The 21,676-nt window shown below is 44.0% G+C and overlaps 1 protein-coding gene across 1 annotated transcript; it reads left to right on the forward strand.

Annotated features, from left to right (window-relative positions):
- Positions 1-21: 21 nt before the first annotated feature.
- Positions 22-12,726, forward strand: LOC116967415 (histone H2A.V). Its single transcript, XM_033013966.1, has 5 exons — positions 22-148; positions 2,439-2,516; positions 8,652-8,765; positions 9,644-9,773; positions 12,372-12,726. Exons 1-5 carry the CDS (start codon positions 146-148, stop codon positions 12,431-12,433), a joined length of 387 nt encoding a protein of 128 aa, XP_032869857.1. The 5' UTR covers positions 22-145; the 3' UTR covers positions 12,434-12,726.
- Positions 12,727-21,676: the final 8,950 nt, after the last annotated feature.

A 21,676-nucleotide genomic window follows, 5' to 3' on the forward strand; every position in this document is an offset into this window, starting at 1 on the left:
GGCGGCCGGCGGGTTTGAATGAGCAAGCGCGGCGGCGATTGGCGGGACGTGGGCGCGCGCGGCGGCGGGGTGACGGTTATTGTTTGAGCGGAGAGTGGGCGCGAGGCGGCGGCGGGAGAGAGAGCGAGAGCGGACAGCAGCGGACATGGTGAGTCCTCCCTCCCACCATCTCCCTCCCTCCCTCACACAGATACCGCCGCTACACCGCATCCATAACCCGCGCCCTCCTGCCTGCCGGCCGGCCGCGGCGGGGTTTTTTTTTTTTTTTGGCGGGGCGGCTGAAGGAAGGCGCGCGTTTGGCGGAGCAGCCCGCTGTTGCCGCCGCTCCCCGTACAGCCGCCGCTCGGGTCGGCGTCCGTGCACCGGTTACCGCCGTTTGCTTCAAGCCGCTGCCTTTATCTCCAATCTTGGAGTCGGGGGGGTGTATTTAACCGGAACCGACCTCTCCCCCCGCGGCGTCAATTAACCCACGTGAGCGCGGGGTGTGTGTGGCATTGCCCCCGTCAATGGGGAAGAGTTGGGGGGTGAGGGAGGGATGCCCGGCGGGGTGGGGGGTGAGGGAGGGATACCCGGTGAGGAGAGGGGCCGAAGGGGCGTCTCCCCACCCCCAGGGCTTTCCCGGGCCCGGGGCTGAGTGACAGCTGAGTGGCGGGAAACGTTGTCCTGCCCCGGCCGGCCCCGCAGCTCCAGAGAGCGGGCTGTGCACAACTGCAGCCTAACTTTAGCAACTCGCCCCGAGTTTGGGGTGGGCATTTAGACATGCAAGTCTCACTTTGTAGTTAAAAAAGTGTTTTCTACAATTGCCGTGAACGTCCTAAGTAATTTGTAGAATATTTGGTAATAATTACGTCGTAGCGCAATCTCAATTTTTACACGGATTCAATGGAGATGTTATTTTGGTTTCAGTGAGATTAAAATGTGTGTTGCAAAGTATCGAGTGTTTGACTGTTTTGCCCATAAATTGTACTGCCATATGTTTCATGTTTTTGAGATTAATAAACCAGACGTCATAAATTAGAATTTAAATGTCAGTGGTAACTTGTGGGAATGGATGGCAATCTGCAACTTTAAGTATGTCACTCAAGGGATTACTATGAGAGTATAAATTGCTTTTACTTGTCAATGTTTGTGAATTGTTCCAGGCCACAGTGACTTATGGAACTAATGCTTATTGGTTAGATCATTATTAGTGATGAATTTAAGCAGCTGAATTAAATTGTTCCATTTCCAGGTTTACTGCTGTGCACTTGGATGTATGAGGCTGGCATTGGCTCATGATGGGGTGTGAGTCTGGATTAATGTTAAATGATTTTTTAAGAGCATCAACAACAATACATTTAGTTGGCTTTATTTATCTGGATTTACTGCCAGAATACTCTTAAAACAAAAGTTAATCCAGTATTAGACTTAGTCTAGGCATGGAACAAATGTTACTAGTTGGCAAGAAATGTTTTGTGGCATCATTAGTGATCAGCTGGCAACCCAGAACAAATGTGTGACAATATCATAAGTTTGTGCTTTTATTTAACATTTAACATCTTATTGTTTGCAACCCATACATGATGAGATTGTTAGCTAACTTTTGAGGCTAAGGATTGCTTCAATGGGAAATCTTGCACATATTTATTAATCTTGGTGTCTCACAACAATATGTAGGCTAAAGTACTTGAAACTATAGTCATTGTTATAATGTAAAACGCAATAGAATTCAGAATATTTTGAGCAAGGAATTGATTTTTAACCAAAACTACATCATTTGGGTGAAAGTGCATCTTGTAATGTGGATCAAATACAATTAGTTACAATAATTTCAAGAATTAATTAAATACAAATTTGAGAAAAGTTCGTACATGCATTTCTTGAATACCTAATTTGTGAGATCAGGCACATGTATCATATGTGCCTGGTCTCCCAAATTGTTAATTGTACATTAACAGTGACTACACATCTTGAATTCAGTTGAGAAAAAAAAATCATTTTTCATCCTCTCTCCCTTTGCTGAACTACTTGTTCAGTCCAATAAAGGTTTAGCTAGGGCTGCACAATATTGCATGAAATGCTTTCCAGTTTGGTTTCTTGGTACTGCTTTAGTTAGAAGTGTTCAATTTCCATGTGATGTCACAAGTAATCATTTAAACGTTTCTCTCTCAAACTCTTCATAATATCTCAATATAAATTCACCAATTCTATTTAAATATCATTAAATCAGCATGTTCTTAATTTCAGCTTGTACAACTTCATAGTTCTAGGTTATACAAAGGGGACATTATCATGAGACAATGTATTTGATAATCAAATAAGTACAAGAGGAAATCTCCATTCACTATTAACTGCCACGAACATTTTGGTACACTTAGCCTTTAATTCTGCAAATATTGCATATTGTATTGATATGGGGGGAACTTTTGTGTTCTCATCTTCCCCTCTTTCTTTGATAGGCTGGCGGGAAAGCTGGGAAGGATTCGGGAAAGGCTAAAGCTAAAGCAGTTTCCCGCTCTCAAAGAGCAGGATTACAGGTATGCCTTTTTGTTAAAAATTGGATATAACAAAATAGCTTTTCAGAACTGGGTACATATCCAAATAATTGAGTTGTTACTTATAGTATAAGAAAAATGTTGTGTCCTATGAGGCTTCGTTTTGAAATCGTCAATGAACAGCCCTACTTGGAGCAGCTGAAGGTAATTTGGGCTTTTTTCTGAGGAACTTGCAACAGTTCCTGGACTGCAATGATTGGCCTCCAACAAATAACTACTTTGTGTGTAGGGTACTACACCAGTCACTGGTTTCCTTCTATCTGCTTTGCAACGCGTCTGATGCTGTGTTATTTACCACTGGCTGTTTTTGTACCCCAGTCCACATCAGGATTGAATGTGGTAAGATGCTGAGAAAATTATAATAGAACAGGGCAATGTTAACATAGATTTATGCGAAGGATGCATTTAATTTTGTGGTTGTGACCAGCAGAAATCATAAAGGTGGCCCATTGGATGTGATGTGTTTTAACTTTTCAGAAGGGCTCTTAGATGTCCCACGTAAGTTATTACAATTAGACGGCATGGGAATAGGACATTGTATTGGTTTGGAGTGAGGATTGGTAACAGTAAAACACAAAAGCTTTTTTTTTGAGGATGGGGGTCTAACTAATTGGGTGTTACGAAGATCAGATCTTAAGCTGCAGATATTGAGTGATTTTGGACACCAAATATGCCACAATACAAGCTTGCTGCTGATGTGTGGGAGTTATGAGAAGGACTCAGAGGCTGCAGTCGGATATAGACAAGCTTGGTTAATGGACAAGGATGTGGCTGATGGAATTATAAGGAGAGAAAAATGTGAATGGAGAAAGGTGGGTTGTGGATTTACCATCTTGGATATATTTTGTGTTCATTTTCATGCTAAAAAGACAAACATATTCTAAATATTTATTCTTTAGGACTGGACACTATTGGTAAGGCCACATTTATTGTCCTTGAGCTAAGTCTTCTGCTCAGCTATGTCAGAGGCATTTGAGAATTGCATATAAACTAGACCTGGGAAGGTCGACAAATTTCTTCCCATAAAGGGTATTGATATTCCTGTGACAGTAATACTTCAGCCCCAATTCTTCTTTGTGACTGCTCCAGCTGGCTGCTCTATGTTAGTTAAATGATTTTCTGGAATTTGCAACCTAGAAGGAAGGAGATTTAAAAACATGTTCAGTAACTGGTTTTGGTTAAATATGTTTGCATGTAGTATATTTTTTATGCTATTAGACCCAATACTAAATTTATTAAATTGGTATTCACTTCAGATATGCTTAATGCTTTTGATGTACCCTACTACACGCCCCATGAGTTAGTGAAGAATCCACTGATATCTTAAGAAACCTTAAAGTCTGAAGAAGGGCCTCGACCTGAAACATCGCCCATTCCTTCTATTCGGAGATGCTGAGTTACTCCAGCATTTTGTGTGTATCTGAGTTTCTTCCTACACCTTCGATTTCTTGTTGAGCTTGTGGGCTTCTAGATCAGTCCTCTATTTGTTTGGTTTGCCACAATTGGTACCACTAAGCAGTATAGAATATCCTCGTTGTGGGGCAGGAGCATCATCACAGTGTATTTTTAGGCAGTTCCTTGCAATTGAGGATGACTGAATTAGTTTTGAAAGTAAGACAGTTATGAGGCCAACGTGAGAGCTGTAGACTCCTCTTCAGATGGGGCCTTGTGTTCAGTAGTTTATGAAAGGTGTCATTTGTGCTTATGCTGGGCTGTGTTGCTGGTGCCTCAACCTGAATGCTCTTCCTCTTTGAGGGATTATGGCCCAGTTTCCCAAGCGTTGATATGGATTTTGAGCTTTGAGCACATTTTTGAATTTTTATGCCTGGTAATCTCCCATAACAGCTTGGGTATTGTCTCTTTAAGGAGTAGCAGAAATGTGATTAGCCCAGTGTAGCTGACCTAGACTAGCTGGGAATCTGGTCTGCTTTTTCCAGTGAACTTGGAAAATTTGGTAGAGACAGTCGTGGATTTGTTTTAGTCGTGCATTGAGATGCCTGCTGTCCAGCTCTCAGAAATTAGGGTCTGGATTCATGCTGCCCAGTAGATTGTTTTGTCTAGTTGAAGTTTTGATCTTCAAATGCCCTTTTCCTCATTGACCAATCGCAGTGTTGTCTGCCTTTGCTGAGCAGTGGTTCCCAAGAAGTTGGTTGTGCTTTCCAAGATTTCAAAGTGGACCTTCAGAGATGGAAGGCAGTGTTTTGTAGGGATGGCAGGTCAGTAGGGGACTGTGGGCGTTTACTTCTTGGGTATGAAGCCCAAAGCCTTGCATGTTTCGGTGAGCAAGTCAACAATGTCTTGGAGATCTTCCTCCACGCGTGAAGCACAAACATTCTGATCATCTGCATGTTGCAGTTTGCATGGAGGTTCTAGTTGCTATAGGCTGAACTATTTCTCACCCGCTCTGAAGGTTAGGTCAATTCTTGCAAGAATGTTCATTACAATCCTGGAGTTTTGGGAAAGGCGCTAGAGAAGTTGGCAGAACTCCTTGGTTTACTCCTTTCTCAAGTCTGAAGGTTCTGAGTATCCTCCAGGAAGCAGCGGATAAATTAAGTGAGCTAAATTACACAACCTTGAAAGGCGTCATCTATTGTCAATTTGAATTTTAACATCTCGCCACTGTCCGTGCATTTTCAAATAATTTTGTCATTTTCTGTTCAGTAATGATAATTGTGGATCGGATATCCTGGTAAGGACTAAAAGGATAATACAAATAAGTTTGTTTTCAGAAACAGCTTAAACTTTGGAGGGGTTCTTTAAACCAGGGGTCAGCGACCTACGGCCCCCGGGCCGAATGCGGCCTGTAACCCAGAATCCCCCAGCCCGCAGACGTTGTTTCCCCCCCCCCCCCCCCCCATATTTGTGTGGGCCCGTCGACTTCCTTCATCCCCGCGACTGTGGTGCCCAGACGCGGTGATGCAAGGAGGCCTGCGCTGGTGGCCGCAATGGCGGAGCGCCGAACTCTGGCTGTACCGCATCCTGCGCAAAGCCACCAACACGGCTACGCACCTTCTATGTCTGGGCTTCACTGTCGGGATCGGAAGAAGACAAAGCTGGAGAAACTCAGTGGTTGAGGCAGCATCTATGGAGCGAAGGAATAGGCGACGTTTCAGGTCGAGGCCCTTTTCTTCAGAAGTGGCTGACGTTGCACTGAGACCAGTCTGAAGAAGGGTCTCGACCGGAAATGTCGCCTATTCCTTCACTCCATAGATGCTGACTCATCCGCTGAGTTTCTCCAGCTTTTATGTCTACCTTCGATTTATCCAGCATCAGTTTATTTCTTAAACACACTGTCGGGATTTGGGTTGTCAATAGGCCGGGGACGAGTATTTGAGCCACCTCCTTCAGGACCGAGCCAAGGCAATGGTCCATAGGTGCGCCATGTTCGTGAGCGCCCGTAACCATCTGCCCATAATTAGGGGCCAGTGCTCCAGGTGGCGTCCTCGAAGGGGCCTGTGACTTGATGGCTGCCATCCGGGGTGGGATGCATGTGTACACGTGATAGATATGGCTCGCCAGCCGCTCACAGAATGTGTCCCGGCCCCTATGCAGAACAAGGTTGCCGACCCCTGCTTTAAACAATTTGGGTGAGATTTAACTTTGTTGAATTGCTTGTTTAATTTAGAATTATTAAGCTTTCCTGTTTTTCCCCTACATGGCTGCAAGATTATTGTTATTTCTAAGTGTTTTTTAAAAATCCAATTGCACAATCAGATTTATGATAAGTTTTTTTAAATGTCAATTTGTACTAGAAGGCAGACTGCTTTAATATCTGTAGGAAATAACTGCAGATGCTGTTTTAAATCGAAGGTAGACATAAAATGCTGGAGTAACTCAGTGGGATAGGCAGCATCTTTGGAGAGAAGGAAGTGGTGACGGGTTCAACCACATCTACTGTTCCAGGTGTCAACTTCTGTACATCGGCGAGACCAAGACAGGCTTGCTGATCGTTTCGCTGAACACCTCCGATCAGTCCGCCTTAACTTACCTGATCTCCCGGTTGCTCAGCACTATAACTCCCCCTCCCATTCCGACCTGGGTCACCTCCATTGTCAGAGTGAGGCCCAGTGCAAATTGGAGGACAGCACCTCATATTTCGCTTGGGTAACTTACACCCCAGTGGTATGAACATTGACTTATCTAACTTCAAATAGCCCTTGCTTTCCCTCTCTTCATCCCCTCCCCCTTCTTCCCATCAGTCTTAATGTCTCCGACTACATTCTATCTCTGTCCCGCCCACTCCCGACATTAGTCTGAAGAAGGGTCTTGACACGAAACGTCAGCCATACCTTCTCTCCAGAGATGCTGCCTGTCCCACTAAGTTGCTCCAACATTTTGTGTCTACCTGCTTTAATATCTCTTCAATGTGCAGCAGGATATGTTTGAAACTTTCGCCACTTTTCCCCCCAATATTTTAGTAAGTTGCATTGAATCTCCTAGCCTCTGGTTATAACAGGCTTACTGTCTTTGGCCCTTAAAAACTTTCAGTAGCAAAATCCAGTTTTAAACAGGTTAATTTTGGGAAATCCTAGTGTAAGGGCTTGAATCCTTCAGGAGCAAGACTGGGGAATACATTATCTCGACTCGGTCTGGCATTCACTTCAAACATGACTGATCTGACACCCCTTTCTAGTAATCTCCCTTTATCTATAATGGACAAAATGATTTTCTTAAACTTTAGTTGACATAAGGGAAGAATTTTATAATTATAGAATTGAAGCATACAGTACAGGAGGGTCATGTATCTCAATTGTGTGTTGATATCTTGAAGTCATCCCATCCGTTGTTTCTCGGCTGTCCTTCAAAACTTTATTTTGTCAGTTCCTTTGGAAGTTGCAGTCAAATTTGTTTCCACCAATCTTTCTGCAGTACATTCTAGATCGTGATTTGGGTTCTTATTTGCTACCTTTTCGCTGATTATTTTACAACATGACCAAGTTGCTGCCTTTGTCCTAAATGGAAGCTGTTTCTCTCTGTGTGCTTTATCAAGATTCCTAAATTTTGTGCAGTGCCTTTTAACCTTCGCAAAGGAGAATTCCAGTTTTATGACTGGTTCATCATGATGTCATCACTCTTTAGGATCATATGATACGATAGAACTTTATTTATCCCAGGAAGGAAATTGATCTGCCAACAATCATAAAACACAAAATACATGAAACGTAAAATTAGAGTTATGAGTAGACGTGATTGGGATGTGCAAAGATTTGGGAGGGGGGGGGGGGAGCCACAGGGAAGAAGGATCTCCTGGGGTGTGTTCTGTACTGGATCTTGGTGGAACCAGTCTGTTGCTGAAGGTACTCCTCAGGTTGGCCAGTGTGTTATGGATGGGGTGAGCTGTATTGTCCAAGATGCTCCTCAAACAAGCATCCTCCCCTCCAAGACCACCTCCCATGAATCCAACTCCGCCCAGGACGGAGCCACCTTTCTTGATGAGTTTGTCAATGTTATTGGTGTCCACGGCCTTCGCCCTTCTGCCCTAGCACACCACAGCGAAGAATGTGCCACTGGTTACAACCGATTGGTAGAACATCTGCTGCACCTTCTTGCCATCATTCCTAGCAGTTGTTGGGGATTGGGGGGGCTGTAGGCCAGCTGAGAGCAAGCAAGCATTTTTTCCCTGCGACGGGAAAAGGGATTTTGCACAGAAGAAAATCCATTATATGGTAGCTTTAAACTAACAAATACCATTTTTTGAAGACATTTTTGGACTGCTCGGCTATAAATGGGACATTTCTTTGTTGTCGGCTTATGTTTGAATTTTCGTTAAATTTTAAACTTTGGTTTGAGTGATTAACTTTGTATGGAAGGTAGCACAAAGATAAATGAAATTCAGCGGTGAAGTCTACTGAAAAATTACTGTAGCATGAGTTATCTCCAGGAGAGAAACTTGACATGAGATTTAAGCCAGGTAGTCGGAGATAAATGGTTAAATTTAGATGCTTTTTCAAGGGAAAGACATGGATCTCATAACTAATATGCTCTTTGAACATTTTCTATATTTTAACTGGACTGGAGGAGTATGAATATATAAAATAACAATATTAGCTTACCAATAGGATTCTTGATTTTTTTTGGACCATGTTGACAGTTGTCGCTTGGTATTTTTTCTTCTAGTTTCCTGTAGGTCGTATTCATAGGCATTTGAAGACTCGTACTACCAGCCATGGACGAGTGGGTGCTACAGCTGCCGTGTACAGTGCAGCAATCTTGGAGTATCTCACTGCTGAGGTAGGCCATGCGATTGATAAATGTTTCATCCCATAAATATTTTGTATTAGGATAAGTATGTATAAAGTCTGGTTCACTCATTTTTATCTATCTTGATCTAAACTGCTCTATGTGACTTTTTTTTTCCTTCTCTCAAACTTGTATTTCGATAGCATTATGCAAGGAGCATTTAAGTGGTTTTTCATTGAGGATGACCAAGACCGGGGAGAAGTAGATGAGCAAAAAACTGGAGATACTCAATGGGTCAGGCAGCATCTGGGAAAGAGAATTATTGATGCTTTTGGTTGATGACATTTCATCGGATTTGGCAAAAATTAATGCAGGGGAATCACAGGCTATATAAGAGGGATTTTTATGAACCCAGGTACTGCGAGGCAGAAATAATTCAACAAACAATTCCAGCTGTCAGGAGCTTAATGGCTGCTTGCCAACCGACTCTTAGGTTTTTGGGGGTATGGGCCAGGCACTGGCAGATGGGTCTGGTGTAGATGGGGCATAGTGGTCGGTGTGGTCATGTTGGGCCAACAGTCTGCTTCCACACTGTAAAGGAAAGATGGGGAGGGATCTGAATGGTGAATTCCAGATCTGAAATCTAGTGACTGAAAGCAAAATAGTTTGTGCACAGATGCAGCTTTGATATGAGGCTAGAAAAGATTTGGAAACAAATTATTCACTGTGGCATGTAGAGAGTGGAATTTGAAGAGATTGAGTGCCTGGTGTTGTTTTTTGTTTTTTTTCCATTCCAGCCCTTCCAAAAAGTGAAAAATTTCCCAATGTTGGACTGTTTTAACATATTCACCGTAACATTTAACAAAGAGCTGAAAATTGTTTAATTTGTATCTTCAAAAGTTAGATAGAATTTTGTTGATATTCTCCAGGTGTTGGAGTTGGCAGGAAATGCATCGAAGGATCTGAAAGTAAAGCGCATTACGCCACGTCACTTGCAGTTGGCCATCCGAGGTGATGAAGAGCTGGATTCACTGATCAAGGCAACCATTGCTGGTGGTGGTATGTATTGATGCAACAGTCATTGTTCTTCATGCAAGCAATCGTTTGTCAGAATAAGAAAGGGAAGGGCATTGATTTGCATAAACCATTGCTTAATTGTATAATTTGTAAGTATAAATGAATGTAAAAAGCTGCTAGTACAACTTGATGGCAGGAGCTTAATGGCTGCTTGCCAACAGACAAGGGTACGTGCTCTTAAGATCTGTAAGCTTGGTAGGGAGAATTGACATGGTGGTGCACACTGCATACTTTGAAGCCATTACCTGACTCTTATCTTTGCATTGTATTAGATAAAATATTAGTTCTGCTGTTTATTTTAAGATATTGTCTGCCGTGTTGGAATTATTAGGGTTGGCGGGGGTAATTTTTTGAATCCATTGCTAAACTTGGCTTCATGTTGATCAAATGGAAGAATATTCTTTAAAAAGCATTCTGCACTTAAGGGGCCCTTATTATATACTCTAAAGTAGCTTCCCTATTGCTCTTGAACTGGCCTCCAATGTGAATTCAGCTTTTGGTTTTCATACAACTCCAAGTGAGGTGTCCGGTGTCCTTCAACTGGAAGCTTTGACGCTTACGCATACAAGCAGTGTGCCATGCTCTTTTGGATAGATCTTATTTAGAGCATATCTCATCTACTGGATATTATTCAATTGAAGTTTTGGGGGTTGAAAAAGTATTAGAAATTTAAAGTGCCCGGTTTTATCTTGGTGCTGACAGAACAAAGTTGGATCATTAGATCAGCTTATTGATTGTAGCAGTTGAAAGACTCCTCTGACTACAGCTCATTCACAGGACATAAAAATCATTGTTATGGTCCGTTGATTGCCAATTCCTAGCTGTTGCTGAACTGAAATAGTCAAGTCAAGCTTATCATGTGCACAAGCATGTTGAGGTACAATGGAAAAACTTGCAGCAGCAACCTCATAAGCACTCAATCTCGGGCTACACAGAAAAATATAACTTGTAGATAAGTAACACACATTCTACCTGTCAATGAAAACATGACTGCAAGAAAACAAGAAATTAGTGCAATTGTTAAAAAAATAGTTAAGACGAAAGAAATTAGTGGATTGTGTCACGTAGGCTAGCCTGTGTTTTTTAATGATCAACATTTATACCTTTTATTACAGACATTAACTGAACTAAATGTCACATTGCAATTAGTGGGTTTGGAATATCTCTAAAGATCCAGGCCTCTGCGTGCTCATCCAAAAATGTAATATGGGTACAATACTAATAGCTCTGAATCTGGACCTTTGCCTCGTCGGTCGGAGCAGTGACATGGGGGGAGTAATCACGGGGTCCTTTGGAGGATTGTTTCCCTCATTGTATGTCTGATTAGTGATGTGCTGCAGTGGTTAGTCCTGTCCACTGTTTGTTGTCTGCATTAATGATTTGGATGGCAATGTAGTTAACATTGCATGTAGATTTGTAGGTGATGCCAAAATTGGCGGTATAGTGGTTAGTGAGGAAAGATATTTAAGTCTCCAGCAGGATCTAGATCAGTTGGGAAGTTGTGCCTAGGAAAGGTAAATAGAATTTAACTCTTGACAAGTATGAGGTGATACACTTTAGTACAATAAAAGGTAAAACCCTGGAGTGGTTCCCAAGAGATTTGGGAGTACAGGTACATGGTTCTCTATAAGTTGTGATTCGGGTGGGCATGAAGGTGTATAAGGTTAGACACACTTTTTATCGGGAAGAATAATGTGTACAAACATTGGGATATCATGATACAGCTGTACAAGAAGTTGGTGTGACCACACTGGAATACTGTGTACGGTTCTCATTACTTGGCTACAAGAAGGATGTCATTAAGTTGGAAAGAGTGCAAAGGGACATTAACCAGGGTGTTAATCTGAACTTGTGCTAGAGTTGTAGGGATAGACTGGAACATGTTTGTTGACCCGTAGGAGCCTATGGGGTGATCTTATTGAAGTATACAAGATTATGAGGAGCTTAATGATAAAGCAAACGCTGGCTTTTCCCCAGAGCAGATTCTAAAACTGCGGGAATAGGTTTGAGGGGAGGGATTAAAGAGAACCTTGGGAGTATCTCCTTCACTCAGAAGGTCTGAATCTGGAATAAACGCCCCGATTAAGCTATTGAAGTAGATACAATTACAACTTTCAAAAGAGATTTGTATATAGGGATAGGAAGGGTTTAGAGGGGTGTGGGTCAAATGCAGGCAAATGGGCCAAGCCCAGTATGTCAACTTGGTTGCATGCCCTTTGTCTCTATTGTACATTAACACCTGATCTCTCCAAATACAAAATGTCACTGCTTCCCCATAATGTGATTCACATTCCTTCCTTACCCCTTTGCACCAAAAAAATAAATCTTAAATAACATTTTAAATAACAGTTGTAGAATGCTAAGATATTTATAGATAGAGCTCTACTAGGGGCTAGTGGAGTCAAGGGATATGGGGAGAAGGCAGGCACAGGTTATTGATAGGGGCCAATCAGCCATGATCACGATGAATGGCGGTGCTGGCTCGAAGGGCCGAATGGCCTCCTCCTGCACCTGTTTTCTATGTTTCTAAAGTAGTTAACTATTTGCTGTTGCATTTGTATGTTTTGTTTTCTGTTACAGGTGTGATCCCTCACATTCACAAGTCTCTGATTGGAAAGAAGGGCCAGCAGAAAACTGCATAAAGCTCAGTTTTGAACCTACCCTCTTCCTCCCTGCTGTCGTACTGTAATTTGGACAGAAGAAACCTGGGGATACTTGGCATATTTTTTTTAAAAGAGTAGTTAAAATGAAATGGGAGAGTTTTAGCAGATAAATTTAGTGTTCAATATAATCTGAAAGATCTGTTTGTATGTCCTACAGTTTAGATTTGAAGCTGTATGAAAATATAACTAGAAAATACAGCTGTTTGTCAACAACTAGGTTACATAAGTGTGTTTTATACAATAAAACAATTCATAAAACCATTTTATAAAAATATTGTGTTTGCTGTGTCTTCTTTCAAAAGATTATTGAAGTTGTGTAAACCAATGTGGGTTGTCTAATTGTTCTCAATTGATATTTTCTATTCCTTTGGTTGGTTGAACTAAACAATGGGCTTTTTCCTTTCTGGTTTCTTATTTAAGTCTTATTGTGTTTATTTAACTCTAATGTGTTGTGTCCATTTAATTCATTTTTTTAAACCTTTTTCTATGGTTTGTAATGGAACTTATTATTTAATTTATGTAAAGCACTTTGGTGTCAATGCGAGTTGACTTAAAACGTGCTATATAAATAAAACTTACTTACTTACTTATTCCTATTTTGAGATGCATGCCCCTGATAACTAGATGTATCATATTCATGTGTAGGAAAGAACTGCAGGTTTAAATCGAAGGTAGACACAAAATACTGGAGTAACTCAGTGAGACAAGCAGCATCTCTGGAGAGAAGGAATGGGTTAAGTTTCGGGTCGAGACCCTTCAGACTAATGTCGGGAGTGGGCGGGACAGATAGAATGTAGTTGGAGACATTAAGACTGATGGGAAGAAGGGGGAGGGGATGAAGAGCGGGAAAGCAAGGGCTATTTGAAGTTAGATAAGTCAATGTTCATACCACTGGGGTGTAAGTTACCCAAGCAAAATATGAGGTGCTGTTCCTCCAATTTGCACTGGGCCTCACTCTGACAATGGAGGTGGCCCAGGTCGGAATGGGAGGGGAGTTATAGTGCTGAGCAACCGGGAGATCAGGTAAGTTAAGGCGGACTGAGCGGAGGTGTTCAGCGAAACGATCAGCAAGCCTGTCTTGGTCTCACCAATGTACAGAAGTTGACACCTGGAACTGTAGATGTGGTTGAACCTCTGCCTCACCTGAAAAAGACTCGTTGGATGGAGTGGGGGGGGGGGGGGGGGGGGGGGGTAAAGGGGCAGGTGTTGTATCTGCTGCGGTTGCAGGGGAAAGTACCTGGAGAGGGGGTGGTAAGGGAGGAGTTGCTGAGGGAACGGTCTCTGTGGAAAGCAGAAATGGGTGGAGATAAGTTGATGCCCCTTCATTTTTGGTTTCTTGAGCATGTATGTAAAGGTAAAATAATTTAACCATTGAGTAATGCCAGTATTGGGTGTTAGTAGGAGTAGTCTGGGTTATAAAAGTCCTGATTTATGAATTTTTGACTTGAAGTTACTCAATTAATTTTGAAGACATATTATGAAACAAGTTAACCTTTCCTGACTTTATAGCATTGCTTCAAATCGAGTGATTTAAAGTGAGCTGGTGCACTCACCTTCTGACCTTCATGCTGCCAAGGTTGAGTATTTCTAGGGGGGATTGGTGATTTGAGCTGATATGCTCTGTTTGGATTTACTGACGGTTGTAGGCAGTCTTTAGAGACATGTGGGTACTTCCCTGGGCATTTGGGAGACCAGTATGATGGATGGAAATGCATCTTCTGCCAGATGGAAACATGGTATATCTGCCTGTCTTCTCTTTTTGCCCCAAACAGCAACAATTGGGGACTGGGGTGAAGGCAGTTGGGAGAGCTGATTGGCTCAATGAGGCTTACTGGCTCTCTTGTTACTGGTGTTTCTGTGATCCTTTCCCATATTTGATTTCCAACTAACAAAAATTCAGGTTACAAACATTTCTCAGGAATGGAACCCTTTTGCACACTGCGGACTTTGAATAGCAAGGGAGTCGTAGGTTATGAGGAGAATGGGGTTGAGGGGAAAATAGATCAGCCTTAATCTAATGGAGTAGATGCGATGGGCTGAATGGCCTGACTGCTCCTGTGTCTTATTGACTTCCTGCATATATTTTCCTGTAACTTGTAATTACTGAAATACCTGAAGTGTCAAGACAACTTTCAAAATGTAGTTAGGAAAATGTGGATTAGTTGTTTGGCAGCAGATTTTAATTTTGACTTTCTAGTTTATGCTTTTGTTAGATTGAGAGTTTTATCTGCTTTTCTCCTGAGCAATCGAGTCATCCATGCCATTTTAATGTTAATTCTCAGCTTTTGTTTCCATAAATATGCTTGTTTGAGCATGTCCGCTAAAATACACTGAGTTAAAAATTGATAACGCTTAAAAATAAGCTTTACAATAGACAACTTTCATAAATATGTATTTGGCGACAGTTACAGAAGAATTGTCAAAAACAGAAATTGGAAAATTAAATAAGTCCTTGAAATGTTAAATTCAATTGAACAGCACCTGAAAGCACATTTGATAGTTTTGCAGTTTTTATTTTAAGGAACGATACAGGAACGAATTACTGAGAATAAAAGCGTACTATTGCCATTGAAAGGGGAGCCTCGTGATGCATGTCATGAGTGCAGAATAAGAGATGAAGGAATTTACTGATTGCGTAAGTAATTGTGCTAGGTTTGAATGTGAATATCAGTTTAATTTATTGTCACATGTCAGTACAGTGAAAAGCTTTTGTTGCATGCTAACCAACCAGCGGAAAGACAATATGTACATGATTATAATTGAGCCATTCGCAGTGTACGGATACATGATAAGGGAATAACATTTAGTGCCAGGTAAAGCCAGTAAAGTCCAATCAAAGATACTCTGAGGGTCACCAATGAGGTAGATAGTACAGGTTGGTCTCGTTGCGGTAGGATGGTTCAGGATCTTGTCAAGGCCCCTTAGAAGTTAGTGAGCATCTTAGGGCAGAATGCAGCATTCCAAAAGTGCTGCAGTTTGAAGATGGAGGTTCATGTGGCTGCCTCAAGAACCAATATATGACCCAATGGAAGGATTTATTACAATTAGAAAACTTCAATTGAGTACTTCCAGATTCATCTGAAATTAAATTGCAATAGGAACTAGGGCTTTTGGAATGTTCACACCATTGCAACTTTCAAATGGTCGCCTATTCATTTTTCTGACCTAACAAATTAACTTGTCACACCTTCTAAAAAGACATTTGGACTGTTTATTTTATACCTGGTTAAGATTTTGTTAGTTAGAACTTACTATTGCAAGCTATTGGGTTGTATGAAATGGGTTCTAATTCAGCATCGTGAATGAAAAATAAATGTCCCCATCTGTTATTTTTACATTGGGAATACTTAAAATGAATTGCAAATCTAAGGAAGCTGGAACCAATTTTTCAGATTACAGAAAAACAATTATTGGTCTGGGAAGAAAAGACTGTTTCATAAGAGATAGGAGCATCTATCTTCCATCCTAACCACATTCTCCTGCCTTCTCCCCATAACCTCTGACACCCGGACTAATCAAAACGCTATGTCATGAACCATGATATTGGTTCCCCATTATGCAAGTGCAGGCTATCTTTCCTGAGTTTTCTTCACTACAGCAGGATGAAGCAACTATTTGTTTGCCCTTGTTTATGATGTGGGGCAGCACAGTGGGGCAGCGGTAGAGTTGCTGCCTAACAGCACCAGAGACCCGGGTTCGATCATGACTGGGTGCTGTCTGAATGGAGTGTATGTTCTCCCTGTGACAGCATGAGTTTTCTCCGGGTGCTCCAAAGACGTGCAAGTTTGTCAGTTAATTGGCTTCTGTAAATTGTCCCTAGTGTGTACTAGAACTAGTGTACAGGGGATTTTTGGTCTGCGTGTATTCAGTGGGCCGAAGGGCATGTTTCTATGGTGCATCTCTGATATTGAAACAAACTTGTATTTGTCTTATTTCCTGAATCCATATGTTTTTTACACATCTATTATTTTTCCTCTGTGGTACAAATTGTCAATTCTGACATGCCAAATAGATAGTTTTTTTAATGTCATCTGTGATAGGGCTATAGATGCAGAACTCTAATGATTTGCAAAAAGTTGTGCATAAGACAATAGCATGATAAAGGGATATAGTGTGGAAATCAGACCATCAGCTCACTGAGCCTGCCAACTATCAAGCACTAATCATTTCTATTCTCTCAAATTTTCCGCTAACTTATCTGCCAACCTCATCTTAGAAAATAGATACAGGAGGAGGCCATTCGGTCCTTCGAGCCAGCATCTTGTGGGATTTGTACGACTTACCCATATATCAAGGGCCTTATTCACCAACTACTATTTTGGGGATGTGTGAGGGGAGACTGGAACATCTGGAGCAAACACACAATGCTGGAAGGAGTACCTGCAATACGCACATCAGCCGCTCCATTATGATGTGCAGCTCGAATGTTGTTTCTTACCAATTACTGGTGTATTCAAACAAATGGCTGGCTAGATCAACTTTAAACTACCACTTGATATCTTGCAATCAATGCTCTGTCTGGTTTCAGGTAACCTCTACTCAATATAAGGGCGTGTCAAAGTGGTCAGAGCCGTGGTGTCAACCTTTATAAAGAAAAGCATTTTTGAAGCACAGAAGTCTTCCTAAAAAATAAAGAATTTATTTAAGAAGTTGCGGATTTTTATTGAAACTGTTTTCTGAAGCTAAACAAAATCCTTTTAAATTCACTGGGTGAAGTAAAGGTAAGATTGTTGCTGAATCTTTGGTCTCACTTTCTAACTGAAAGTGAGAATATTGGCCCCGGTATTTGCCTCGAGTTCATTCTGTTTAGTTTAAGACTGGCCCCCCAAAACACAAATACTTGTTCAAATGCCCTCACAGGTAGGACTGCTAATGTCAGTAAGGATGGTATGAGAGACTAGTGAGGTGAGAAGCTGAACAAAGACTCGAAAAGGAGATCTGAGAATGGGTGAGACAATTAGTTTGGTCCGGAAATTAAGCTTGGAGAAATGTTTAGAAATATACTTAACTAAATTAGTTTGTGCCTGTTCCTGTCCCTTATCCATATAACCGTCACCTATCCATGTTCTCCAGAGATGCTATCTGACCCGCTGAATTACTCCAGCGCTCTGTCCTTGTATGTACTAACCGGCATCTGCAGTTCTTTGTTTTTACAAGAGGACTGTGGGGGTGTTTTTTGAACTAGTATTGGGGTTATTAATTTATTGTATTTTTGTGATATATTATCTAAATGTATTGTGTTTACATGTGCGTTATGCTGTTGCAAGTAAATTGTTAGAACATAAGACAATTAAACACCCTTGACCTGTTAAAGCCCAAGGTCCAACAGATCTGACCGCTACTTCCAGTGACCAGCAGGTGTCAGGTTTTACCACGATACACACACCCTTCTCTATATACACCCTTCATGCCTCAGCCATTTCCAAGCCCTTTGCTTTCCTGCTGACAGATTTCAGTCGGGAAGCCAAGGGTCTGTGGACATTGTATGAGTGATCCTCACAGATTAAGGAATAAAATGTAAAATGGGTTACAGAAACGGATCTTTACCAGCACTCAGATAAAGCAAAAATGGCTTGCTATTTAAAGGGAAGTTAAGGAAAAAAATGCAATATTAAAATAAGACACAAAGTATTGGAGTATTGGCAGGCAGTATCCCTGGAGAACATGGATATGTGACGTTTCAGGTCGGGTCTCTTCAGTTGGAATCCTTCTGTGACTTGGATATATGTTTAGTTCATTATTGTCATGTGTACTGAAGTACAGACAGGCTGTACTCAAATCAGATAATACTATTTTCGTTTAATTTAGAGATACAGCGCCAACTGTCGATCACACATACACTAGTTCTATCCTACACACTAGAGACAATTTGCAGAATCCAATTAACTTACAAACCTGTACATCTTTGGAATGTGGGAGCAAACCGGAGCACCCGGAGAAAACCCATGTGGTCACAGGGTGAATGTGCAAACCCCGTATGGACAACACTCATGGTTAGGATCGAACCCGGGTCTATGGCGCTGTGAGGCAGCAACTCTACCGCTGGGCCACTGTACGGCTCTATACATGAATACAATCAAGCCAAACTCAAGTAGGTAAAGTGAAGTGTAAGATACAGTGTGCACAATCTAGTTCTCAGCATTGTTAGTTTTACAAGTGGAAAGAGATTTAAGAGTGGGGAGATGGTATTGGATGATATTAGATTCTCCTGTGGGACCAGCACTCAGAGTGGCCATAGGAGCTGCCCCTGGCTGTGTGTCCATACACGACTCTCTGGGGCATGACAACTCCAAACAGCCCCGAAGATAAGAAATTCCTCCTCCTCTCTGTCTTAAATGGGCGATCCCCTTATTCTGCAACAATGTCCAGTAGATCTAGGCTCCCTGAGAAAAACATCCTCCAGACATCCACCCGCCAACCACCGTCAGATTGATAAGATCACCTTTCATTCTACCGCGCTCCACTGAGTACATAGAGGACCTACTCAACCTGTGTCCACACGTCAACCCTTTCATCCCAGCTGTAGGTCTAACAAACAGCTTCTCCACAGTTATCTGACTACTGAACAGTCCTCCCATAAGATATAGGCGTAGTCCCAACCTTCCTTCATTTAGCCGGTAAGAGAGAGAGCCCTCGTTTCTAGAGCACTCTGACTGTATGCTCCGTACAGGGTGGAAATGGGCAAAAAGAGGAGTTCATGGCAGATATAACCAAGAGCTGAGAAGTACAGAGGACGAGCAGGGTGAAATTAACAAAGCCAAGAGGGAGCAAGACGAAAAGAGAAAAGGGCACAATCAAGAACTTTGGTCCTCTCACTTTAAACCTATGCTCTTTAGTGGTTGATTGTTTCATCCTAGAAAAAAGATTCTGACTTGTCTACCCTATCAACACCTCTCATAATTCTATATACATACTGAACGTTAGATACTGATGGAGGAGAAATCTAGGGACAGAGAGCTTGCAAAGGGATTCCCCTACTCTGGGTAAGAGACTCTGCATTTACCATATCTATTCCCATCATGATCGTGTACACCTGTCTATAAGATCACCCCTCATCCTCCTACACCCCCCCTCCTCCTCCCCCGGCAACATCCTTGTAAATCTCTGCATTCTTTACAGCTTTCTCATCACAAATGTTGCCTGGCCTACTGGGTTATTCCAGCAATTTGTTGCGGAGTTGTTGTGTTGCCAGCCTGGACCATTGGTCACGTCGTGGGGGGGCAGCCCCGAGCTCCAGGCCCAGTGCACCCCGTTCCAGGCCCAGCCCCAGGCCGGAGCCTTAATCTCTAGGCCCAGGCCGGAGCCTTAATCTCTAGGCCCAGGCCGGAGCCTTAATCCATGGCCCAGGCCGGAGCCTTAATCTCTAGGCCCAGGCCGGAGCCTTAGTCCCTAGGCCCATCCCCCCTCCTCGCTTCTCACACAAAATGGCCGCCGCGCCGCCATTTCGCGTCCTGGTTTCACGGTGAACCCGCGACCCCGGCACCGACTGTGACCCCGGCACCGACTGTGACCCCGGCACCGACTGTGACCCCGGCACCGACTGTGACCCCGGCACCGACTGTGACCCCGGCACCGACTGTGACCCCGGCACCGACTGTGACCCCGGCACCGACTGTGACCCCGACAGCGGCCGCTCTTCATCAAAGCTCCGGTCCTGGAGACGTTGAACCCTGGGCCGGTGCGGGAGTCGCCCCGAGCCCGTGTCCACGGAACAACACTGTCGGTGGGTGCCCGGGGCTAACGGCTCCGTTCCCGGGGGCGCGAGGCGACAGAGCCGCGGTCCTGGAGCCGCCTGGGCCTGACTGGATGGGGACAGAGTGTGGGAGGTACAGGTGAGGGGTGCAGGGTGGGGGGGTACAGGTGAGGGGTGCAGGGTGGGGGGGTACAGGTGAGGGGTGCAGGGTGGGGGGTACAGGTGAGGGGTGCAGGGGGGGGGGTACAGGTGAGGGGTGCAGGGTGGGGGGGTACAGGTGAGGGGTGCAGGGTGGGGGGGTACAGGTGAGGGGTGCAGGGTGGGGGGGTACAGGTGAGGGGTGCAGGGTGGGGGGTACAGGTGAGGGGTGCAGGGTGGGGGGGTACAGGTGAGGGGTGCAGGGTGGGGGGGTACAGGTGAGGGGTGCAGGGTGGGGGGTACAGGTGAGGGGTGCAGGGTGGGGGGGTACAGGTGAGGGGTGCAGGGTGGGGGGGTACAGGCGAGGGGTGCAGGGGGGGGGGGTACAGGTGAGGGGTGCAGGGTGGGGGGGTACAGGTGAGGGGTGCAGGGTGGGGGGGTACAGGTGAGGGGTGCAGGGTGGGGGGTACAGGTGAGGGGTGCAGGGTGGGGGGGTACAGGTGAGGGGTGCAGGGTGGGGGGTGTACAGGTGAGGGGTGCAGGGGGGGGTACAGGTGAGGGGTGGGGGGTACAGGTGAGGGGTGCAGGGTGGGGGGGTACAGGTGAGGGGTGCAGGGTGGGGGGTGTACAGGTGAGGGGTGCAGGGGGGGGTACAGGTGAGGGGTACAGGGTGGGGGGTACAGGTGAGGGGTGCAGGGTGGGGGGGTACAGGTGAGGGGTGCAGGGTGGGGGGGTACAGGTGAGGGGTGCAGGGTGGGGGGGTACAGGTGAGGGGTGCAGGGTGGGGGGGTACATGTGAGGGGTACAGGTGAGGGGTGCAGGGTGGGGGGTACAGGTGAGGGGTGCAGGGTGGGGGGGTACAGGTGAGGGGTGCAGGGTGGTGTGTGGAGGGTGCATGGAAATAGCACGGGGGGGGGAATAGGTGATGAGGGCGGGAAGAGGCTGGGGGAAAAGGGGCAAAACATGCAAGTACTAGGGGGAGATAGGAAGGGGGAGGTGAACAGAACAGAGGGGAGGGTTGCCTTAAATTGGAAAAGGCCATGCTCATCCTATTGTGTTGTCGACTATTATGGTTTGGGTGGAACAGTGGCGCAGCAGGTAGAGCTGCTGCCTCACACCAGAGACCCAGGTCCAGTCCTGTCTGTGTGGAGTTTGCATGTTCCTCCTGTGACTACATGGGTCTCCTCCTCCATCCCAAAGATGCCGGTGTTTGTAGGTTAATTGGCCTCTGTAAATTCTCCTTAGTGTAATGTATAGATGAGGGACAGAGATATGTTCCTAGAATTAGTGTGAACGGGTGATCAATAGTCAGCGTGGATTTGGTAATCTAGATTGGGATGCCCTTGTATCTTGGCCACCCTCTAACACAACAAGACAAGAGACACCAGAAT

This window comes from Amblyraja radiata, chromosome 39, assembly GCF_010909765.2.
Source record: "Amblyraja radiata isolate CabotCenter1 chromosome 39, sAmbRad1.1.pri, whole genome shotgun sequence".
Classification (NCBI taxonomy): Eukaryota; Metazoa; Chordata; class Chondrichthyes; order Rajiformes; family Rajidae; genus Amblyraja; species Amblyraja radiata.

Excerpts from the sequence above, each read along its gene's own strand:
- LOC116967415 (XM_033013966.1), top strand. Across the intron at positions 8,766-9,643 it reads TGGAGTATCTCACTGCTGAG|GTGTTGGAGTTGGCAGGAAA; the intron begins GTAGGCCATGCG and ends GATATTCTCCAG. Across the intron at positions 9,774-12,371 it reads GGCAACCATTGCTGGTGGTG|GTGTGATCCCTCACATTCAC; the intron begins GTATGTATTGAT and ends TTTCTGTTACAG.